This window comes from Epinephelus lanceolatus, chromosome 16 (genome assembly GCF_041903045.1).
Source record: "Epinephelus lanceolatus isolate andai-2023 chromosome 16, ASM4190304v1, whole genome shotgun sequence".
Taxonomy (NCBI): Eukaryota; Metazoa; Chordata; class Actinopteri; order Perciformes; family Serranidae; genus Epinephelus; species Epinephelus lanceolatus.
In genome coordinates, this window is record NC_135749.1 from 15393452 (window position 1) to 15417735 (window position 24284).

General features: G+C 42.1%; 4 protein-coding genes and 1 long non-coding RNA gene across 6 annotated transcripts in view; 1 reads left to right on the top strand and 4 right to left on the bottom strand.

Annotated features, from left to right (window-relative positions):
* LOC117264057 (uncharacterized) lies at positions 1–23345 on the top strand. Its single transcript, XR_004502235.2, has 4 exons — positions 1–88; positions 243–311; positions 20024–20130; positions 21998–23345. It is a non-coding gene; the product is annotated as an uncharacterized LOC117264057 (long non-coding RNA).
* Positions 1–24284, bottom strand: part of hoxa3a (homeobox A3a) — an 82131-nt gene that overhangs the window by 36685 nt on the left and 21162 nt on the right. The window contains exon 2 of the mRNA XM_033637840.2: positions 22115–22187. The gene's annotated coding sequence lies outside the window, so the exon portion shown is untranslated. The remainder of the gene's footprint in view (positions 1–22114; positions 22188–24284) is intronic.
* Positions 1588–3980, bottom strand: hoxa9a (homeobox A9a). Its single transcript, XM_033637853.2, has 2 exons — positions 3052–3980; positions 1588–2676 (listed from the first exon to the last, which is right to left on the bottom strand). Exons 1-2 carry the CDS (start codon positions 3602–3604, stop codon positions 2432–2434), a joined length of 798 nt encoding a protein of 265 aa, XP_033493744.1. The 5' UTR covers positions 3605–3980; the 3' UTR covers positions 1588–2431.
* On the bottom strand, positions 7242–14100 carry LOC117264046 (homeobox protein Hox-A10). 2 transcript variants are annotated; one of them, XM_033637845.2, is made up of 3 exons: positions 13494–14100; positions 9216–10221; positions 7242–8283 (listed from the first exon to the last, which is right to left on the bottom strand). In XM_033637845.2, exons 2-3 carry the CDS (start codon positions 10075–10077, stop codon positions 8009–8011), a joined length of 1137 nt encoding a protein of 378 aa, XP_033493736.2. In that variant the 5' UTR covers positions 10078–10221; positions 13494–14100; the 3' UTR covers positions 7242–8008. The 2 variants fall into 2 exon arrangements, with proteins under 2 accessions (XP_033493736.2, XP_078032200.1); XM_078176074.1 differs by lacking the exon at positions 13494–14100 and having other exon boundaries at positions 7242–7854; positions 8001–8283; positions 9216–10313.
* On the bottom strand, positions 14836–17998 carry hoxa11a (homeobox A11a). The gene is made up of 2 exons (XM_033637851.2): positions 17006–17998; positions 14836–16197 (listed from the first exon to the last, which is right to left on the bottom strand). Exons 1-2 carry the CDS (start codon positions 17667–17669, stop codon positions 15965–15967), a joined length of 897 nt encoding a protein of 298 aa, XP_033493742.1. The 5' UTR covers positions 17670–17998; the 3' UTR covers positions 14836–15964.

A 24284-nucleotide genomic window follows, 5' to 3' on the forward strand; every position in this document is an offset into this window, starting at 1 on the left:
GGGGAGGCAGCAGTGCGCATGCGTGTTTCCTTTCTGTTGCAATCCGGAAAAAATGCAGGATTAAAGTCAGAGAAATGACGCTCCAAAGGTAACGGTATGTTTTTGTTTCGGTTTGGATTTTAAGTAAACTGCGGATGTCTTTAAACAGACTTGTCCAGACTTATTTTGTAAAAAAGCATCATCTATAGGCCTACCACTGTGTTTGGAGCTAGCTGCTGCCTTTATTGCTCCTTCTCCTTTAGGACGGGCCCAGCAAAGGAGCAGAGGGCGGAAGGTTCCCAGGTAGAAACAAAGGATCGCTCCAAATGACCGTGAGTCCTGCGCGTCCCCGTCGGGGAGAATCCAATAAAGCTGATCATTTCCGCTCGGCCTTTTGTCCAGAGCGCAGTCCCACAGAAAGAGAAGAAAAAACAAATGGGTGCCATTCTGGAAACGGCCTAATTGTGTCTGGACGGCCATAAAACCATTAAAACTGGAATGCCAGACAGTATAGCAGACCAGGCGTTTTATTGCACTGTCTCTGGTCGAGTCTTTGAAGTTTGGGTCCATCTGCGTCCCTTAACGCGTCACAACAGCACTCCAGTTGGACTAAAGTCCGGGTTACCTTCTAACTACAATAATCAGTTTGTGTGCAGTCTTTAATGAGAACTAAATAACCTGGCGTATGTGACAGAGCCGTGAGGATCGACCATGAGCTCCTAGCAGCTCTGCAGCTAGCTCACATTGGATTTACTGCGTCTCCTATTTTCTGTGTCCTTGTGCCAAATATTTCCCTCCAACATGCAGGGACTTGAACCAGCCTTAAAAAACGCAGAGGCCATATTTTAAAACTAAAACCTCTTCTCTAAAACCTTTGGGACAGACTATTTGAGGTCACGTTGCGCTTCAAATCCAAAATTCCTGGGGCTGTTATATTTCATAATATTTATTCAAAAAGCGTTCCTGTTGTAAAATGGCTGTGTTGACATGGCGCTAATGACGGAGCTTTTGGGCTGAGCGGCCTTGTCATATCTGAGCTGAACAGCAGCACATCGGCTGCATTATTTTGGGCTTCAGCTGTCGAAGCCCTCGATGTCTTTTTTTGTTTTGTGTCCTCTCGCCTCGCAGCGCTTTGCACCCCATAAAAGGTTATAGCGGTAATTGTCTTTTATGGCTGTATACAGCTAACAACATCCTCTGCCAAGACGCAGCTCTGTCCCCAATCCAGAAACTCACACACGCACACACACACATATTCACCTATAGGTGTGTGCGTTTTAATTATGTGAGTGTGTGTGTGCGCGCCCTGCAAATTAAAAGGCTGGAGATTAATTAGAAATACCTGTTAAAACTATCTAATTTGAGCCAACCCTCTATTATTAATTGCGCAAATATTCAAATATATTTGACAATTTCCTTTATATATTTGTGTGTGTGTGTGCATGCATGTGTGTGTGGTTGACAGCAGTAACCTTCATATTTTTGCAGTGCAAAAAAAAGCACCAAAACAAGACTTTCTGCGCTGCAAGAATTCGTGAAATGAGACATACAAAACATAATTAATTTCGATGTGAGGCCAGAATGAAATAAGAGTATGACGTGCATGCATTCGCAGATATAATTTGTTTTATTTAATAAATAAAGTACAAATTACATTTGTGAACCAAAAGTCAGACGGTCAGCAGACCGTGAGGTATTCAATAAGTAGCCTACAGTGTTTTTTTTTTTTTATTTAATTTTCTCTCACTAACAAACAATATGTAATGTTACTCCCTGAAATTCATAGCATCTAATGCAAGCAAATCTACTGTAATCCGCCATCGGAGACAAAAGGTTATTGTAGGTAGTTGAAAGACATAGGTAGTCAATCGTGTCATGTAATATAGCTTCTATAATATAATTTAGGGCCTACTGTTTGAGCATTTTCAAGAGGTTTCTGAGGTTTATGCACCTACTTCAAAATGCGACGAGCCTGTGTTCTACGGCTCCAATGTTAGATTCAAACTCATGGTCATCAGTCATAGTTCTAAGCAGGAAGGGAGAAACAACAATAAAAATTAATACATTTTACAAACTATACGCTCAGGTGACTCTGAGATAGACAACAAATATAGCTACAAAACCAGGACACACACACACAGCTAGAAACATCCATACACAAACAAGCACAGGGACCAGGCCAACTAATACACTTTTAACGAGGTATTAATTCAAATCAACATAAGAAAAAAAGAACAAATACAAAACGAGTGGGCACCGTTAAAATTGTGCAATATAAAGGTAGTCGCATCAAACTGAAGCCCAACATGCTTTTTTTTTACAAGACAAATAAGCCTAATAGCTTCTGTTATATAGAACAATAAGACAATGAAGTTTAAAAACAAGGTCCAGCAGAGTTAAGAGCTTCCACACACAAAGCTCGCTAACAGCCTAAATAATGTGGATCTACGGTTCAGTCACTCTCTTTCTGTGCGCCGTCTTTATTAAACTTCTTCATCTTCATCCTGCGGTTCTGGAACCAGATTTTAACCTGTCTCTCGGTGAGGTTTAGCAGCCTCGCCACCTCGTACCTACGGTCCCTGGTCAGGTAGGTGTTAAAGAGGAACTCTTTCTCCAGCTCCAGGATCTGGTGCTTGGTGTACGGACAGCGCTTTTTTCTCGTGGCACTCGCGTGGAGCCAGTTGGACACTGGGTTATCTGGAAAGAGTGGGGTGCGACAGTGGTGTGAGGGTCCGGTGCCGAGTGACCAAATGCAAAAACAAACATCACTTTTATATATTACAAAAAAAATCCAATTTCTTCTGATGAAAATAAAGATGATTATACATATAAACCTGCAGCTACATCCAAATAAAACATCCACTTGTTTATCTTTACTCACTTTAAAAGCTTCAGAATGTTATCTAATATAGCAATGGGAGCTCTGCCATTAACAGTCCCCATAAGGAAATGGCACGTTCAGAATGGCATCTGTTCAGACGCGCACCCCCATCACGCACCCCAGTCCTCACAGCTTTATGCGGTATAAATAGTAGGTAGCCTATAAACATAAAGGACTCTGCAGCGACTTACTTGGATCGAGGCCCGGTTTCTCTTCACCTTCACCGCTTATGTCCCCTGCCTGGCCGGACAGTGCGTCCTTCTCCACCGGTGATGCCGTCGCCACAGTCCCGTTGGCGTAATCGGAGAGCAGCAGCGCCGTGTGAGAGCCGGGCAGCGCGCCGTCAGCTCGCGTCCCCAAACCCTCCGGTTTGATTCCGTAGTGATGGGTCGTCGGTAATCCGGCCATGGGCAGGGAACCAGACATGGGCTCCAGCAGCCACGACTGATAGCGAGCATCTGTATCTGCACCGACCGGGCCTTGGGGATGCCCATAGTGGTGATGATATACAGACGAGACGGTGCCCGGGAATTGAGCAGGGACGTGGCTCCATGACGGCCCGAATACCGGAGGTTTGGACGGGAAGGTGCAGGTTCCAAGCTCGCTGTGGTCGCTGATGGAGGCGGGCTGCCTGGAGTGCTGGAGCCCGGGACCGGAGGGGTATCTCGGCACAGAGAGCTCCTCGCTCTCGGGCAGAATGAGGGAATCGACGTAGTAACTAGTCAGTGTTCCGGATGTCGACATGGCAGAAAAATTATACGTTCACATGTACGCAGTCGTACAACAGATACATGCAAAAGTAAAAACGGCGCACACACACACCAAACACACACATACACACGCAGTAAACCCAGCCTCACAAAATAACAATGTGGAGAAATCAAGTAGCAACTTGGCCCCACTGAGAACTACAGTGGGCTAGTAATGGGGAGACAGGCTGCCATGCCATTGGGTAGCAGACACACGTGATCATAAAGGCTGAACAATAAAGGATAAATCAATCCCTTTGGTCATTAAATACTCACCCGCTCCTCTATAACAACCTCTAGTTTTAAAGCTAAGAATGATCAAGATATGACTTAGATCTGTTATCTGCGAGACGGAAAATATGAATGACTGAATGGAAAACATCTTTTACAGTAACTCAACCTACTGCTACTGCTGTTAAAAACCCCTTCTCGGTTATCCAAAACGATACAGTATGTTTTTGGAGGCCTTATTTTACGAGGTACTTTATAGGACACGTAAGCACCCTACCATTGCTGTTCACCAAAACACATTTTAACCAGCACTATATTAAAGAAACGTAGCAGCTCAAAGCTGGATCAACGTATCAATTTACTACAGATTACACTCTTTTATTTTGTTCCTTTTCAGCTGTATTAGACATCCTCCAGTGTTCGTATATTTTCCCTTTCTTAAAGAAACATAAAACATATTTAACAGACAAAAACTGACAAACACACCAGAAGTAAGCGGGTCAATTCTAATATTAAGCTAAATAGTTATTTTGAGTTTAACACTCAGCATTACAAGAAAGCTGAATTGGAAACATTACGCATATAAGCACAGCGCTTACATGGTGCTATTTTTAACAATAACCACATTTAGTGATTTAGACGTGGATATTTCACGTCACTATATGTTGGGACTATTTCTTACATCTAATAATTCACATTGCAGCATGCATACAGTTTTAACGAAGATAATACAGGACTATATACACCTCTTATATATAAAAAGGAAACATGAGATTGTATTTCTTTAAAATGGGGAATATTTTATTTTGAAAATTAACAGATTAACAAAAAGAAAACAGAAGCAGCGCTATTATAATTCAAAGTTTGTCTTGTTAGTTTCAGTTATTCAGCTATTATTAGTTTGGCGACATTTGCAATGAAAAGGCACTCACATAGATAATAAATAATATAATAAAGCTCGCCCATGGCTGCAATGTTAGAAAATATAAAGTAATAGATTGGTTACAACAGAGTCACAAAAATAGAAAATGCAAATATGAAATAGCATGAATTAAAACGAGCAAATAAAACCAAATATATGTGGTGAATATGTGTTATTAACCCACTGAATTTAAGCACAACTGCCTATTATTAATTAAATATTTTCCACATTGCATTAATGGCGGGTCCCGATTTCTCCCTTCTTTAACGAGCGTTTAACCCGTTTATTATTTAGACCGCCGTTATCACTTATACGGACCAATATGCTGCCATCATCACTGCCGTCGACAAATTATCTCTAATGCCTGCTTGCAGCCAGTGCGTCGGTATAACGTTACACTTCAATAGAGCTAAAAATATATTGTGGTGCTTGTGGTTTCCTCCTTTTAAAATGAAATGGTGCGAGCAGTGTCGAACACCAGGAGACAAAGGCACATCTAAATACATGTAGTATAGACTGAGATTATAAAATATAACAAATAAATAAAATAATTAAACTGATAGAAAAATGCCCACTTGATGCATTAACATTAAAATAAATTAATTGATAAATACAAATGTGAACTGAGTTGAAATTCTGAGCTTTAACTGGCACAAAAAATGCATTTATCTGCAAATGGATTGATGTAACACAACATTTACAATATACTAAGAATGTCTGAGTATTACAGAATTGTTTCAATAACCTAAACTCAATGTGGACTTTCACAAAATGCAGCAGCTGTGTGCGTTTTAACGTCCACAATTCCCTGAGCCAAACGGCACATTGCAGATCACGTCCACAAAGCTGCAACCTTGAGTTCCCACACATTACGCTGCGTGTTTTATTTATTAAATAAACGGAGAGCTTGGCCAACACCCCGCAAGGCCACAGGCAATTCAACACCCAGGAATTCTCTTTACACTGCTCTTTCCTATTGCATTTAGAAGAGGAGCAAAGAAAAAAAAGGTGCAAGCTGTCGATAATGTGCATTCTGGTTGCAAGCTATCACCTCACTGGTAGTTGCACATTATTTGGTCAACAGACATCAAACAAGCCGAGGGGGGAAAGGAGCGGCTGTGCGCCTATTTGTGCACTAAAAGTTAGAATAGACAAACACCTTCAGAGGAGGAAAAGACGCCACTTTGCCAATGGCTCTCAGGCTGTAAACCTAAATCAGGGTGTTTTTTCATCCAGTTTACCGCAGGGGCTATTCACTTCTTTTGCCTCTGCAGATAACAGCCTGTCTGGCGGATCTAAATATCGCCATAAAGCCCTTCCCCTCCTTTTGTCTGAGCCACTATTGCGCAGCGGAAGCATCCGGTCTCATTGCCCACGGAGGTCGCTGTTGCCCCATTCACCTTCCCCTTCCCCTCCACTGCAGTGGTCGTAACCGAGGCCTTGTCTGGCGTGTCTGCGTCACTACTACTCACGGAAAACACTCACGGCTTTCCCCTTAATCCCAAGTCCACGACGCATATACTGCAGCTCAGCTTTGATCACGTTTAAATTCAGCACACATGCCCGTGCGGGCTTATCTTAAAGACGAGAAGCAAGTAGGAGAAGTCTAAAGAAGAACATTACAGGAGACAAGTTAAGAATACACACAACATCCAGTCACCCCTCCCCTGGTGTATAAACCACAGGGCTTTAGAACATGCTTCCAAAACACCTCTCCACAATTTTCATCAAATTCCATCATCTTTATGTCCCAGATTTGCTTTCCTTTTGGTTTCGATGTGTAGAACTGGGGCAATTAAGACAGTTTCATGTTGCAGAGTTAGAAATGGACCCCAACAACATGAAACTACCTAAACCACTCGACAGTCGATTCGGGCCTAGAGTGAAACACAATCAGCCAATTCATAATGCACAGTGGTCGTCGGTCCCGTCATCAAGTGTCCAAAAAACGTCTGTATTGAGAAAGTACAACTGTTTGTACACACTACCCGGTGCAACAAGGCGCAAAATGATACAAATTCACAATGATAAATGGACTTACCCGATCCTCGAAACGTTAATCCCAGTAATGCCAAACTAAAGCAGAAGGTAAAGTTTTATCCACAGTGTATCTGTACAGTTCAGATTTCTAGCTGAGAGCCGGGCCTCCTCTCCGTCTGAAAGGCTCTCCCACGACTGAAGCTGCTCTTAGAGGAGAGGGAGAAAGCTCATATACCAGCCAGTCATAAAACTCTACAATAGCCGGCTGGGCATGCAGCTAGACGGCTTATAGCCTAATACCTTAATTATTTCCGATGGCCATTACATTAGCCTCTAGAAACATTTCTTAGCCGGTTCACAAAAAACTAGTGAGTCCCAAGCGATGGAGCCCATAATATATTGGATTTAGGATTTTCAACAAAGCTCTTTTTTCCTCTTCTGTAAAACACACGTCGACTAATATAAATGTATAAACCCACAGCACAAAAATACAAGCAGCTACTCCTCAATGCGAGCTGATAATTTATTAAGCATTACACAAAATCACAATGTCATATGTACACAGAAATATACAGTAAAAACATTCCTACTTCACTTTGCACACCGTTTTTCGTGTAAACGTCCTCAACGTGATTAAAGATTCAATTCATACATTTAGCTCATACATAGAATAGGCCTATATCATGGAAGACTACATCTAATGGTCAAAGGTGAATTATTTTTCCCTTGGTGATACATGGGCATTATATTCCAGAGTGGTTTATAATTGCGTAAAATAATGCACGAAATCTTTGTATCATGCAGTTCCAATTAAAATAAAATTACATTTTTTGGCTAAATTTGGAGAATAATTTTTTGCCAGCGTTTCGAGGGAAAAGTGGGTAATTTGAGCCTCCTTCCAGGGCACAATGTGTTTTCTAAAAAAAAAAAAAAATGCGTTAATTTAACTCCACTGACGACAATATCCAACCATACGACATAAGTGACAGAAACAGGTCGACAATACAAAAACACAACATCAGAAAACAACCGAATAGAACTTATGACATTCATTTTTCCTCTTTCTGATTCTCAGTAGCTCGCAGAGGACGATGCATCGACTTTAAGCGTGTCTGGAAATAAAGGAAAGTTGTACCCCACAGTGAAATGAGTCATTATGTGGTGAGGAAGGGAGAGGGGGGGGGGGGGGGGGGGGGCTGGAGGAGGGTGGGTGGGTGTCATTGATTTCACCAGTTATCTTCTATTTCAATGTGATCACCTTGTTCATCATGAAAATCCGTAGTTGGAGGTGAGCTCCCGGATCCTGTTTTCCCGCGTCATTTTCTTCAGTTTCATCCTGCGGTTCTGGAACCAGATTTTAACCTGTCTGTCCGTCAGGTGGACGCTTTTACTGATCTCTAGGCGGCGCTCTCGGGTCAGGTACATGTTGAAGAGGAACTCCTTCTCCAGCTCCAGTGTCTGATGCTTGGTGTATGGGCAGCGTTTCTTCCGGCCGCTTTTTGCTGTCAGCCAGTTGGCCGTGTTTTCACTTTTTGCGTCTCCTAAAGAAAATGGCAGATACAGGGTTTTACGCACTGCAACACTGGGGACTATGGTGTGTGTGTGTGTGTGTGTGTGTGTGTGTGTGTGTGTGTGTGTGTGTTAGTAAGTGAGTGACCAAAATAGACACACACACACACACACACACACACACACACACACACACACACACACACGGGGCATCTAGGAGTGGGTTTGTGTTTATGGTTGTATACACATTACTGTAACACTCTTTTACGCACTGCAATATGAGGGACTATGGTGTGTGTGTGTGTGTGTGTGTGTGTGTGTGTGTGTCTTCTGCGTAAAGTAGGTTCACCAGACTAAACAGTTGTAACGCCAGCAATGGTTTGAAAATATCACATTACGTTTTACACCAATAGTTCTGTGAAACAGAAACGTTGTTTTCTGTCATGAAGCGTGAAAGAAGAAAAGACATTATGGCACAGAAATATATAAAAGGAAAATAAAAAAGGCCTACACAAACACATGTAGGCCCACTTACATTTTACGCAGCGCTCAAAATAAATATTGGCTAACGCTATGGATAGTTAAAATATTTTATATTACACGTAAGTATCTAAAAATAATTCCTAAAGTTTCCATAATATTATAGGATTGCTTAATTAAACCAAATCTAGTTTTATCCTTAAATTTTTCACACATTTTTCAATTTCACGCATAATCTTTCGGGGCGTATTCATGCACATATACACCATTCTAATGCACTCATAGTATAACCAACTTAGAGACAAAAGACCCAAAGGCAATAATATGTAAATACAAAGTTTCCATACCCAAGTCTTGACTTGTCACTGCAAGTCTAACCTGTAAAATAGAACTTCACAGGTGCCATTAAAAAGCCTCACTCTACCTGCGCTGCATGCAGATAAAACAACAGTGCAGGACCACACCTATGATGACCTGTGATTACCTTTAGTTGTCTTTGCTGGTCTGTCTTTGTCATGCTCTTCTGTCTCGTCAGCTGAGGAGGCTTCTGCATCCGAGGACTCGCGTGCCTCGTCGGTCCCCGGTGCAGCGTGAGACTGCAGGTCCGCGTTTCCCGAGGACACGGGCTCCTCGGTGTTCCTCCCTTCTTGCGCCGTGGCTGGAGCAGCAGTCGAGGTTGGTGGCGTGTGGAAGCGAGCAGGAGCAATGGGGTGTAGGCCAAAATGAGAATGGGAAGGGTTCGGCTGGGGGCCGTTGGTGTTGTAAAGTTTATGAGAATGTGCGTGCGTCTGAGACAAGCGGAAGTAGCCCGGCACAGGCACTGAGCCCCCGCCGCCGCCATCGGTAACTGTACAAGAACTCGAGCCGAGGCCGGCTGTCGTTAACCTCGAATATGTAAGATCTTCAGCGGTGGAGGCTTTAGGACACTTGGGCTGCTCATACAGGCAGTAGGTGCTCTCTTCCTTAATATTCTGCGGGAACGAGCAGGGCGCGACCTGGGGACCCACCGGGTGCTCTTGGTCCATTCGACATGACCTCTGCGCGTCCATCCACATCTCCATACCAGACATGTACGCGCCAGAGGCAGAAACCATGTTTTGGGGACCCACATCGCTCCGCTTACCCATACCTGGGAAGTATCCATAGTTGTGTAGTCCGTAAGGCACTTCTGAAGCGGCACTATGAGGTACGCACACCGCGCTCCCCGCGTAGTGACCTCCGCCGTTCTCGGTGCGGCCACTGATCAGAGAATCCACTAAAAACGCATTTCCTGACGGGCTGTCCGAACATGACATTATTGTGGTGTATTTTGGCGAGGGGAGAAGATAGCTCTTTCTGGCTGACATTTCTTGTGCAAAACATGCTGGATATGATTAGAGGTACCCCCCCTCTCCGCCGTGCGGACTGTAAAACCAATGGAAATGCTGGAAGACGGGCAGTCCCTCCCACTCCGTGGCTACGTAGCAGCCGGAGAGATATCCATCATGAAGCTGAGGCAGAGAAAGGAGGCAGCAGAGCAATCAGTGTGTTCCCTCACCTCGCCTTAATGCACCACCATTACCCTTTACATGGGGCGAGGTCCAACATAATACAAAGTTTAAAAACATACATGTTTATAACAAAAACGAGGCAGCATCTCATTAATAAATTCTTTGAATAAGCACTGAAATCACTTCACTGAAATCACTCAAACAAACAAATCATGTCTGAAGCACTGATTGCCCCACATGCAAATCAAATGTTACCACAAAGCTCAACAATATTTTCAACACAGTTAAAATAATCAGATTAATAAAAGCTCAAACCTTAAGTCTGAGTCATGGAAATGGAAAATAAAACTAAAAAAAAATCCAACTTCTTCCTTACACACACATTAAAAACACTAGTCTGCTTTAAGGAGATATGGCAAGGTGGCAAATCAAGTTTAAAAGTATAGGGCTGCAGAATCCCACTAACAAAGACACACAATAGTAAAGCAATGGGTCTTAGAGGTAATAAAGTGTTTTTCGCCTATAGCGAAATGACTTGGCAAAACGCCGTCTTATATGGTGCATCCTTTAGCCTCAAGACAGCCTGAGCTCTTCCGCACTAAAAGCAAAGGTGTGAAAACTAATGTTGGCTGGAGATAGAGCGAATAATATCAAACGTACTTACTTAATTACATCCTTTTTATTTTTGGTTCCACAGGGAAAATTTCTGAAGTACTATATATCAAGTTTACATCGTTGAGCTGTCTCGTTGTCCTCCTAAAACGATTATATTACATCAAACATAACCCGTTTTAACTTAAGATTGAAGACAAATATTGGACTGTGTAAAATTCATTAAGATTAAGAAAGCTATCCCCGTGCGTAAAACAACAACAAACCAATCTGTTGTCACCAGTAATTAAACGCAATAAAAGTTACAGTAATGAAAAACAAACAGACGTTGATACAACAAATACTTGGTGTAATGTTAGACGAATTACTGCACCCTTTAGACATTACATTTTTAAAACACCAAAGGCTATGTAACAGGATATACAATAACTTCCTGCCTATATTAGGCACCGGGTTTCTCCTCGTGATACAAAACTTCCCCGCATATAATTTTACATTTCACAGTAAAACATGAAACATACTTTCATGGATCTATTTGAAATTAGGATTTGATTTAATAGTGGTTCTATTTCTGTGCTTTTATTTATTTTTTCTTACTAATTTAGGAGATTGAAATTGGTTCATCTGTGCCCAAATGCCATTACGCACATCGCACACATAATATAAACGTTAAATCTGGATGTAGTTTCGTTCAGAGGTTTTGGGAACAGAGAGGATAAGAAATGAAGATAAATTGTGCGGTGCTACAAAATTACATTTTAAAAAAATCTCAATCGTGCGCCATATAGAAATGTAGATTTGCTGCCAAAGTATTGATCACGGCATTTTGCGGTGTACAGACACAGTGTGCCACAGCAAAGCAGGCATAAAGCTTGCACGTACAAGTCATCCTGTCGGTCCAATTTGGGGCAATAAGGGCCACAATAAAACTCTCCTTCCATCTCGTAGTGTCCTTGGCCATGTGCACTCTATTGCTCTCTCCAGGTTGAAGTTAATCTCGGCCAGCTTTGCCATTACCAGGCCCAGGTGGCCGCTTGCCCCCTGGGTTTTTTGTTTGCAGCCTGTTGTACTGAAATGAGGAAATTCGGGAGAAATTCATAAATTGAGCCCATTTAGGTTTTCAAACGCTCCGTCACTGACAGCTCATTTATGTACACTGGCTTAGATATTTTATCGCGTCAACGGTGGACATTTGTCAATCGCCGCTGCTCAAAACACACATATTTCAAATGACTTAAATGACTGGAAGTTGGTTGAACATTATTTATGTGTGTATGAATTTAATACAATACTCTATTTCAAAAGCAAAATGATATGTTGTAGAAATATAAAATTAAGAGCATTCCCCGCAGTATGGGAGATTTAAAAGGCCGTGCGCTCCGCATTTGCGCCTGTTTAGTAAATTCCCCTAAAAAAAAAAAAAAAAAAAGGTAAAATAATTCACCACAATGTTGACCTATACTAAATAAAGACAAACTAACAGCAATGGGTTCAAAGCGTGTGTACTCTTCCCCACAGTGGCATGCTCCTTGTGGGAAATATGAGCCAGTAAGGAAACTAAATACATCAATTAATTATGTGTGCCCAGTATTAAATTGTTTTGGCCTGCACACACTTCATGGTGTTGTACTGGCACGGGGGCCTATCGATATCTTGGTGTTACAGTTATTAATTGTAGCTATTAAATCTTCATTTTCACAGCTGCCCGGCTATTATATCCTCAAAACAGTTTACTCTGACCACTGGCTTTGATCCGGCCCATATAATCGTGGCCGAAGAGGCCGTTTGAGTCGTATCATGTTCGTCCCGAGTGCAGTTATGAACAATAATGCGGCGTTTTATTACATCCAGCGGAAGCATTTATTTTTCACGAGAGACAAAGGAGAAAGAGACTCGGTCCACACGCATTAAGGGTCCAGAATAGCCACTAGCCTCTCGGAATGACACCGAATAGCCTCACAGCGCAGCTCTGTATCTATGACAGGAAGGAAAAGTAGACGCCTTTGCTGCCCTATCACAATTAAATCGACTTTTTCTAATAGCAGCCTTTATCCACTTGGCACGTACAGAGAATAATGTGTTCTGGAAGGACGTCAGATGTTGTTAGCGGATTCTTTGAAGAGGAGGAAGACGAAGAGGAATGAGCATACAAGCCAGCTGTTGTGATTTAAGATGAGCAGCATTAGCATGAGAACCATCTGTAAAATGAAATCATTTGTTTTGTATCCAGCACCCGCTGCTTACTGTTGTATCGTTAAGATACTAACTGTATCCATTTTTAATAATTAAGGCAGACCTTCCCCCCCAAAATCAAAAACATTTGTGGTTAAACTGGACGGGGCTGCGGATCTCTCCAGGTACAAGCCCGGCCGTGCTATACTTCAACCATTAAAAAGCTCAAGCTCAGCAAAATGAATAGCACATGCAGCATGAAGGTTTGGCACAGATGTGTTGCCTTATTAGGGCCCCCAGGAAGACTTTCTCTACCGCACGGCCCAGTGAGCACCAGAGAAATGTGGAAACTAAAACACAAAACGGCTCCTATCTCCTAACAGGCCTCGCATGCAAGAGGTGAGTCTAATTTGCTGGACATTCGGGAGGTTTCTTCTTGCAAAAGAACAACGATTCAAGCTCATGGCTGTGTTGACAACAACTTTTACCTGCCTGCATTCGAGGTGAGCTTTGAGACGAAAAGATCCACGGCCATGACATTGGTCCCAATAGCGCCGCCCGGTGGTGGAGGAGAGTCTTATCCTGAATGCAGCCGTCGCCACTGTACTGATTCGAGGTGGATAAACCACACGAGGGGGAAAAGCCTCTCAAATGAAGTCGATGCAGCAGGCATGCAGAGGCTTTTCCTATCCGTCCTCTCCCTGTCGTTGCTCTCGCCTCCTTGGTAACACAGTTAATAACCTTGGGTCTCAGACGGTTTATTGCACTGCACTCCAATTGTACAAATGCCCCAGACTCTCAGACAGCTTTTATGACCGCGTTGCTGCGGCAACGGGGAGGATGTCCCGTAATTAGGGACGGAATTCCAGCGCGCAGTAAAGGATGCGCAAGGCAAGGCCGGACTATGGCAGAGAGAGGCAACCATAAACTTCAGCCTCTCTCCCTGCGTTTATGGCCCTTTTGACTGTCATATATGAACGCCAATGCGCTGCGGCTAGCTCCCATAAACACAGTGATAACAACAGCAAATATGGCGACCCTCGCCAAAGGAGACTGCTGTTGGAACAGTGTTTCCAAAGCCAATCACCGAAATGACAGTTTGCGCACATACACAAACTACATGGAGAGGCAGAGTGAGAAACAAATAGAAAACACTGTACGTGGAGAATGTTGAATGTTTAGCAACAATAAATGTTATGGGCATGTATAAAGTTGGATCTATAAGCTATCCACTGTGGTTCAATAACAAAGATTTCCTTCAGATGGAATGCAAGAGTTGTAAAATATCTCATATAGCTCAAAATATTGGGATACAAGGTTCAGAATAATTGCAAACACAGCAGCACAAACGAAATTTGAGCACCTCAGAATGCCATTTCGTTTTAGTTTGTATCTAGTTGATCTTTGGATGCTCATAATTAAATATTTAAGGTTATTTGGATGCATTTAATAAGAATTAACAGCTTCATTATTTTATTCTTACTTTATGAACTTAAATTTCACATGCTGAGCAAAACAAAATGCTTAGTTTGCATTGGCTGTGCCTCTATGAGGCTGGGTGGTTTATAATTTGCATGTGAGCCCTCAGATCTGCTGCACTTAAGTGCTTTTTAATTATTTGTTGCACATTAAGGCACCTGACTGGAATAAATCTGTTGCAAGGGTGAGTTGAATGTGTGGATTTTGCGTGCGTAAAATGTTTCACATGTGCGTCTTTTTATACACAAAATGTGTTACACATCTACATTTTAAAAAAGAAAGAAAGAAAAAAAGAAAAAAAAAGCTTGTGGAAAAACAGAGCAATAAAAACGCAGAACTATATTTTTTCAATTATCTTTTCATTTGTTTTTTATTTGGAAATATAGTATAATACACAATAGTTTGGGCATACCAAGCAATTGATTCAATGCGATGACCCTGACCAGCCCTGCCCTGACAGCACACTTGAAAATGTATCTTCTTTAGACTGCAAGTACCAAAGGATCACGAGTCATGACAAAAATATTCTGTTATGCGGTATCAATATCAGACCGAAGCGGCCCGCTGCATATACCTGTGTGAATCTGTTGGGCGTGTACCTCAGTGCAACTCCACAAGGATCCAGTGGACGAGCTTATCTCTCTGGTTTTGGCCTGCGTTATCAATACTCGACTGATAGTCTCCAAAAAATCAGAAAGGACAGCATGGATTTGAACGTGGAAAGATACGCAAAATATAAATACTTATAGCCCTCATTCCGCAGGCTGCAGGAAAGACGACAAAAGCTCCTTTTGAGGTCAGCCCAAGACACAACACGGAATCCCAAACAGCCTGCTTGTAATAATGGACTTGGTTAGCCGTGGCGTTAAAGGAGATAGTAAACAAGTGGCTACAAAATAAATAAGCACACAAAAACAGAAACACATTACATTCTGATCCGTTCGGACTCATTATTTGGTCACACCAATACAGATTCAAAGTCACATAGGCGCCGTCATCCTACAACCACCACTTTTCTGATTTCAAAAACAGAAAAAAAAAGTTAAACAAATCTTTTGATTACAAAATACACTGAATCAGTTAATTAGCGACTGCTAATTTTTCGTGAAAGGAAATTAAACAAGGCGTCTGTGAGTCACAATAATATTAACATGGGCCCTCGCAAGCACACAGTCTTGGCGGGGACAAAAAAAAAAATCCTTTTCTACATTTTTTCCTCAAAACCGAGTCTGGAGAGCGAAAGCAAAGTCCACATACTGACTTTATTCATGCTCACTCGTTAGGTAACTCAGATCGCAGGATACTGTTGTCCTCGAACTTGAAATTAACCATTGAGCAGTGTTGTTGTTGCTCCTGTCTCGGCCATTGTGGTACACAATGTACACTGGGAGAGTCACAGCCGGAGAGTCAGTCTGTCTGTAAACGCAGTCAGTCCCCACAGCAGAGGACCAAGAAAGCTGTGATGATGCTGTTTTGACCCCTAAAGCAGAGGATTAGACGTATAATATTGTAATCTATCTCTGTTCAGTTTCTTCTCCTTCATGCGGCGGTTCTGAAACCAAATCTTCACTTGTCGGTCGGTGAGGTTGAGCATCCGAGACAGTTGCAGGCGTTTCTCCTTGTTAATGTACACACTGAAAAAGAATTCTCTCTCAAGTTCTCTGATTTGATATTTGGAATAAGGGCACCTTTTCTTGCGGGTTCTCTGTCCATCTGGAAGGCAGAAAAAGAAAGCCGGTCACCGAAAATATACACATTTCAAATTAGCCATGACTATGTTACAAAAAAGATTTATACGCCCTGGATGTTGCCCAGATTACGCATGAGCGGATTTCCTCTACATAAAGCATTAATAGCATATTTCCCATTTCAACATTTCAACTGCCACATATAGTGATATTATATTACACTGGAAAGATTACCAAACCATTTGTGCTGGTTCGCTAGACAATACACTTGGGCTTTGACCTTTCCTAGCAAATGAAAACAACGTCACTTTCAAACACAAGCAACTAATAGCAACAGGAAAATGAGAGCGTGTTGCATCAGACAGGCTATATGAAAATATTATGGAACACATAAAGGGGGAAATGTACATATTGAAACACAGAGTCTATGATTGCTTTAACACAAGAGCTCATGTGTGCTAAACCTTAAACCAGAGGCGCAGCCCTCATTACATGCAAGTGCTCTTTTAACACTAAGAAAGCGTGAAACAAGCACGTTTATAACACATGGAATTAACGCGGGTCACTATAAGAATTCACAATCATAACTGGGTGCTTTTAGGAAACGTCAGGGAGTGTTACAGAAAAAATCACCGGCCTGATGTCTTTCACGGCCAATTTCAATTCCAAACACGTGATCCTGCAGTTTATAACAAAGTTTTGTTGGGGGGTGGGGGGTCTACAGGCCCTCTATAAACCTTATATGCTTATAAAACAGCATATAAAATTTTTAACAGCAGCGCGCAAGATTGCAAACTTTCTCTCATAACCAAGGCGCTGACTTTAATACGTACTGCTGCTGCTGGATTTCTCCTCATTGTTGCCGGAAGATAACTCCGGGCTGCTCGTCTCATCCCGCTGCTCCTTCGCTTCGGTATCCCTGCACGATGGTGCGTCCTCGGGCGCAGAGCTGGGCTGCTTGGTCGCCGTTTTGTCCCCTGAGTAGCCATTTGTGGAGGAGCTTTCCGACGCGTTCCCGTACGCCGTTTCGTAAAATTGGTCGAAGGCTTGTGGCAGCACGCCATTCCTGCCCACGTTCCCGTAGAAATTGGTGGCAGCGGAGCCGGCGCTGGTATGGTGGTGGTGGTGGTGGTGGTAGGCGGCGGCTGCGGCTGCCGGGCTGTTTTTACCGAACATGTCCCCTACGACGGCGGTTTGAGCTGAAAGACAGTCCCGGTGCACCATGTCTTCCGCGGTGGGGTAACCGTGGGGCAAGTTCCCCCGGTGCGGCCATTTACCGGACGCTTCAATGGCTGCGTAGTCCCTGAACGTCACCTCTCTGACGGGTTGGACCTGCGGCAGGTTAGAGGAGTAAGAGTATGTCATGGGGCGGGTGGACGGGGTCTGGGATAAAAACGAGGGAAGACCGGAGAAATCAGCCCCCGCCGACACGTAATAAGTGCAACTGGGCAAATACATGTTCGATCCGACGGGGACCCTTTCGTCAAAATCCATCATCGTAGTTCACCCTCTACTATAACTCTATGTTGGGGTTTGATTCTTCTATAACCGCCCTGAACATGGCTCTGAAGCGCCGTGCCTCTTGCCTCTTTGAAGCAGGTTCGCTAAGCAGAAATTTGGAGACGTAGGCTGACGTGGAGAGCCATCTCCATCCACTCCACGGAGGAGGAGGTCACGTGACCACGCGGCAGAAATTGACAGATTTTCAGGCTGTGTATACGCGCGCGCGCGCGTGTGTGTGCGTGCATGTGTGTGTGTGTGTGTGTGTGTGTGTGTGTAGGAAAGAGAAGGAGTGTGTTTGTAAGAGTGTAAAAGCCATGACTGCTATGTGTCCTAAAGCTTGACATTGGTGTTTTATCGCTATGTCGGCTTAAAAACGAATTCCTTAACATGCAACGAAGTCAGAGGAGGAGAAATTGAATGCTGGCTGTTAAAAGACAGAAGATGGATTTCAATCGAAGCTTTAGCCAAAATATTAATATCAATTTCCCAGATGTTCTGTGTTTTTCCACACTATCTGCCCTGGAAAAATATGTGTGCGTAATTTACGCTTTTCGAGTTATCCTTGTTTTTAAATTATGCACCCAATGTGTGAAAAATAAAGGATTCTGCAAAACAACTTATCCGAATCTTACCTGACAATAACATTCACCAAAGCAGCTTTACTTTGCAGAGATAACATGGACCTGAATTGGAGGAAGGAGACAACCAGCTTATCTCCAAAGTCTGCTTTTAGAAACCTCTTAGTCATCATCGTTTGGTGGTTTTACAACATAGCATTTGGCCCAGTGGGCTTTTGGTTATCAGGGTCATGTTCAAAGTAGCGGCTAATGTTTCAACTGGCTACAGCCTTGTGTTAGTACCAGTATAACAAACTGAAATTTGGACAAAATAAAAACAGAATACGATCTTGAAATATATGGTGAACAGAATACAAATTCAACCAAACACGCACAAAGATATTTTGCTGTTCTGTGAAACCTTATACCAATAAACAACTATGTAAATTGTAACCTGTAGATTAAGAAATACATTTTATCAGTGTAATATTTTGTATATTCTTTTGAGTTACAGCAGAAGGAACCGACATGTACTTCTCAGAAAGAGTGTTTAGGCTCACAGGGGAAAAAAGAATTGATAGTGTCGCCTACCATCATTAAAACAGTCTGAGTCAATAGTCAAATGTTACAGCCTCTTGAAAATAAAGCATTTATTCTGTTTTTGAATTATTCTCATCCTACAGCTCTGTTTTGTCTCACATAAAGATTTAATGGAGCCAATAACAGCTCCAAAAACCGTAACATTCAAGCCCGCTCCACTTTTACGCACGGTTATTTCTTTACGTTCTGGTGCAAATATTTATTCAAATGTGCGTCGTCCAGAGAGAAGATAGTCTGCAGAAATATACAAGACACTTATGTTTTGATGAATAATATTTTCCATCAGATCACTTTTTTTTAATCCATTCCCATGACGCATATACATATTTGCGTAAATCCCATCAACATACACACAAAATCAAAAGAATAACATTGTTTCTTAACAGATCTTGTTGCGCAGGATTTTAAAAGAAAATATCTGCAGATATATATCACAGTTATAGTTGTAAATATGAAAGCAACATTTTCTCCGGGAAGCTATTTTAAAATTCTGATTGTGAATATCCTAAATATCTTGATAAACTGTCATTGAGGAACAGGCAAATAATTCTGTACTAGAAATTAATTTTCTTCTGAGGTTAAAGCAAAATGATTTAATAAATGCCCAGTGTCTTTTTATATGAATGAATTTCCTCTATGTGATTTGGTAAACATGCCACAGTGCACATTCCCTGGCTCTGTGCTCTGAGGCCACCGTGGAGCTTGTTTTGGACAGGCTGCAACCTGACTCTAATGTGCTGTGAATGAGAGACCTGAGCTCGGATTAAGACCGCCGCGGCTGGCCTGGCCCCACAGCCCGATGTGCACATGGGGATCCAAGGGGCTCCTGATGGCACATGTGAAACACAACCTTAAAATATCACACACACTAAGACGATGCAAGCACCAACTAACGTCCGTTGAGTGTATGAAAACAGGGGAAAAGAGACATGTAGCTTGTGCTATCCACCGTCCGGCTTGCAGGACATTTTATTTGGATAAATTGCAGAGGCACAAACAACTCGAGTGTCTTTGCGACCACACGCTCCGCCTCTCAGTCAATCCAGACAAATTCTACGACTTGTGCTGAAGCTTTTAAGCTGTAATTGAGCACAGGATACCCAGGAAAACCAAAGCCTGCTCTGCACAGACCTGCGTTTTTATAGCTGCTATAGTATTCTGCTGTGCTTTTTTTCCTCTCCGGCCAGACAGACACCACAAAACAGGCCAAGCGTGATAGGAAGTCGCCACCTACACGGACTCAAAGTCAGCAGCTGAAGACTTTCAACGAGATGTAAACATGTCTGTGCACAACTAAGGTAAGTTTCTACTTAGAATCAATAAGACTAAACATTTTGTTAGATCAATAATAAAAAAAATATTCTAAAAACAAAGACAAGCAATGCATAATTAAAGCCAATGTTATGCCAAGTGTGTTTTGTATTAACAAAGTCGTTGTGCTGATCCTCTGACCATCCTTCTTGGTCATCAAAATTGCAGTCTGGAGCAGCGTAAAGGCTCTCAAAGCCAAAGCTTTGTCTGTACGGTCGACTTCAAGTTCGGGGGAGGGAAAGGGTCCTTTGCAGAGAGCAAAGGGCCCTCTGTGCCCCGGATGGAGTTCCTTTAATTGCTTTTGCATTTACGCAGGCTTTAGGTTACAAGATTGGTCGATAATGTGAGACTGTAACTCTAAACTGAAGAAAAGTCTAATGAACTTCACCTTCGCACTAACAGGGAGCACATCATGGTATGTAGGCCCTTAGTATAACTGCCTGTTGGTTTGAATTTAGCTCTAAATATTGTCCGTAAAGAGTAAAGCATTATTACTTAAGCATGCAATTTGGCAGAATTGTACCCATCAAAACTCTTTAGGTTGATGAGATCATCTTATGCGCTTTCACGCAAATGCAACATTCAGTTTTTATCAGATTTTGGACAAAACAGGACACATGGAGCCTAAAAGATAAACATCAGAGCGCTGACTTTTGGTAATAAATGACCACGAGTGGCTATGAAGGATTAGATATAGAGATAGAATCCGTATATTTACTCAAGGACATCGTTTTCTTGACCTCTAAGTCAAAAGAGGAACTTAATTCCATTGCTATGTTTTCGTATTCGCGCGTGTACACACATATATGAACTCACACATACACACTTGGTTAATGTTATTTGGCTCAAATCAAACACTAGAATCAAACATTAAAATCAAACAATTACATGAAATCACAGACTTTGACACAACACATTTCACTTAAAATGAAGTGTGACTCTTATCCTGGAGGGATAGAGGCGCTGTGGTTTTGTCAGGAAGTGAATGCGACAATTGCGCGTGCCATAAAACCTTGTTAGACAACAAGTAAACAATCAAGTGTGGGGAGGATCTGAAAGTACAGTTTAACGCCACGTCAGGTAGGCCTGTGGGCTATAAAGCGAGCTAAATAGACGCATTCAGTGTCTTGCAAAGAAACCTCCTGTAGTTTAAGTCTTCAAGTGAAATAAAAAGCCCAGAGCTTTACTACGGGCTGGTTTTTGTTTTCATTTTATGGTAGAAAAAATGGGCCACCACACCTGCGCCTCAAAGCATCTATTGACTATATTCTTTATCTCAAAATGAAAACACCGTCTTTAGTGCAGTGTGCTGAGCAGGAGGCCGAAAAGACACACACAGGATGTCTGACTATAGAAAAAGAAGACGGGTGCTAACAGGGAGCTTTTGATGCACATGATTCAAAACACGCATTAAAAGACAACAAAATACAAATTAACTAAACGTGGAGGCTTGTAGCGCGTGCATGGAGCAGTTAAGCACAACCAAAACAAAACCAGACCCACCTGATTAATACATGAATAATTTGCAGCCAAAACATCTATTAAAAAATCTAAACTGCCATTTTAACATGTGGTTATTTTTTTTTTCTTCTGTGGTATATTTACACAAGATGATATTTTTTTTTTAAATCATGTTTTTGAACTTGAATGGTACATGGTCTTGGCTAAGCTGTTATCATGTTGCTGGCTACATTGATACGCGCCTGGAGTTGCGGGGGGATTATAAAACCATCAGACTGAAACACGAAACAATCAGAGCTTGCACTTACTTGCTGCGCACAAATGAACGAGCAGGAATGTGTGTATCAGTACATTTGAACCTGATTCGCCGCACAACTGTTGATTTATCCACAGGTGACAGAAATGTGGGGCCGACAGCGATGGCGACGACAGAGGGGCCAGGCGGACCACACAGGGGCCATGCAGGCAAACTGACCAACTCCACGGTCAACGGGAGCACCTCTGACTCACCAGTGGGGACTCACAATGCTGGATTAGCCTGTAGAGGGTATCCTGGGAAACAGGGCGTCAGCAGCAGACGGGCCTGTATGGACAAAAGGACATAAAGTGGACTTCAGTGGGGGAATAAATGAAATTATACAAAGGACAAAAGATAGAAGGAACAGAAAGACTGAAGGAAATGTACGTGTAGTCACAGGGTTTCAACTTATTTTGGAAAAAAGGAACCCACAGTGTGCAGAGATGGCGACTGTGTCAGAACACCCTCGATTTAATTTTGCTATTGATATCTGAACAGATATCACATTCAGAGCATTACAAACTCAATTTCCTATTAAATACCAGGCGTCAAATTGCGTGCGCATGCTAAAAAATAAAATAACTGTAATGAAGAAACTGATTCAGCTCGCTGAGAAATAGACCTTGTGTTTTTTAAAGGGTGTTTTTCTCCCTAGGATGCTTTGATTAAAAAGAAAAAAGTCTGGATGTTTGATTTTACGCATCTCTGCTGCATTTGACTTTAGATGTGATCTCCCACAGCAATATCAAATTAAATGTGTAACAGTCGCAGATGCTGACGTGCCATTTGCACAATATTGAAATCAATACGCGACGCTTGTAGTTTATTTTTGATGCTGAATTTTGAAATTTATAAGGACATAGCGTATCAAATGTGGAGAAGCAGGTCGTTTTTTTTGTAAATGTGAAATTCTCGGTGACACATAGAATATAGTTTGCGCCAAATAGAGCATTTAGATCATATATATTTAAGTCAAGTTTATTCGATTAAACGCAAATGGGAAACTTCGCCGCTCAGTTACGCGCCCCGCTCTTTTATTTCTACCTTATGAAAACCACAATATTATTTCACTTTTGTGTTGCATCTTTTTTGATATACCAGATCAAATTAGGATGAACGGATCTCACTTCTCGGTACCGCAGTGTCATTCACGGGAATGAACTGTTCCAAGTTCTTACAAAGGCGGCCATCAAATCATCTTACAATAACTGTTTCTATGTAGTGTAGTTAAAACAAAAATCTGTTTTACTTGGGGAATTGTGGATTAAAGTTGTAACTATCATATCAGACTATTGTCCGGACAGGATATGAACATGAAGCACCTGCAACTGTTCTTAAAACATTTCCAGAGACGCACAGATTTCCAGAATCTGCCATGACGCTATTTTTGTAAACATTTCTCGATATGAAATAATCAATAAAACATGCTTTCTTCTGCAAATATATCATGTACAAGTTCATGTTTATTCCTATATTATAATCAACGTGGAACATGTATTTTGTCTTGAGGGAATTTATTTAGTTAGTGCTTAAGCAAACAAAAGCCACGCGAATCAAACCGACCCCGTGTTACCACTGTAATCCGTGCCGCACATATACACGCTACATATCACTCCTTTAAAAAACAAACCTAGTCTATACACCCTTCACAAATGAACACAGTAAATTATTTGGCATTTATATTTCAAGCCACATGAGATCAGGGCAGGAAAACACCGTCTGCGGTGGGAAAAAGGCGCCGACTGAGGCTTTCACATAATCTCGGTCAAGTGCCTCTATTTGACCGCTGTCACGCTCCTGGATAAACGTATGTCTGCTCAGGTCTTTGTGGTGTATTACGAGATTATCCTCCAACCTCGCGCTTTCAAGCTTGACCAGAGCTATATTGTTGAGCGGCTGAAGGTTGCAGGCCCAGCCACTATTACGCACAGAGACAGCGAAGGTCAATGTAAAGAGCAATGGCTGGCGTTGGCCCTGTCTGTGTTCAACCGCGTCTGACAGGCAGGCGAGAGACACACCGGGCTGCTTGTGGGATATGTGGTCAATTTGACCTAACCACTGATCCGACAACCTCACAATTTATCAGTTTATTCCATAATACAGAGTTTCTGCCTGGATTATTTACAGATTCTGGTCATGTAAAACAGCATTTTTTTTTTATTAATTTGAAGAAACAAATAAATGATCTGATCATTTCTTTAAAAAAGTCCATTTTCACTGTTGGTATAACATTGAATTTAAGAATAAAATGATTCAGGCTTCAACATATATTTCATTTGAAAGCGCACCTTATAGGCAGTTATTCCCTTCTTACCTCACCTCATTCACTGCTTTGTTTTTAAATCAAATTACGCATTGAACTCCACGTGTAGCCTTTTAATG

Coding starts and splice junctions, on each gene's coding strand:
- hoxa9a (XM_033637853.2), bottom strand. CDS start 3,604: ATGTCGACATCCGGAACACTGACTAGTTACTACGTCGATTCCCTCATT. Junction 2,677..3,051: donor GAAACCGGGCCTCGATCCAA/GTAAGTCGCTGC, acceptor CACTCTTTCCAG/ATAACCCAGTGTCCAACTGG.
- LOC117264046 (XM_033637845.2), bottom strand. CDS start 10,077: ATGTCAGCCAGAAAGAGCTATCTTCTCCCCTCGCCAAAATACACCACA. Junction 8,284..9,215: donor ACCAGCAAAGACAACTAAAG/GTAATCACAGGT, acceptor CATTTTCTTTAG/GAGACGCAAAAAGTGAAAAC.
- hoxa11a (XM_033637851.2), bottom strand. CDS start 17,669: ATGATGGATTTTGACGAAAGGGTCCCCGTCGGATCGAACATGTATTTG. Junction 16,198..17,005: donor GGAGAAATCCAGCAGCAGCA/GTACGTATTAAA, acceptor TCTGCCTTCCAG/ATGGACAGAGAACCCGCAAG.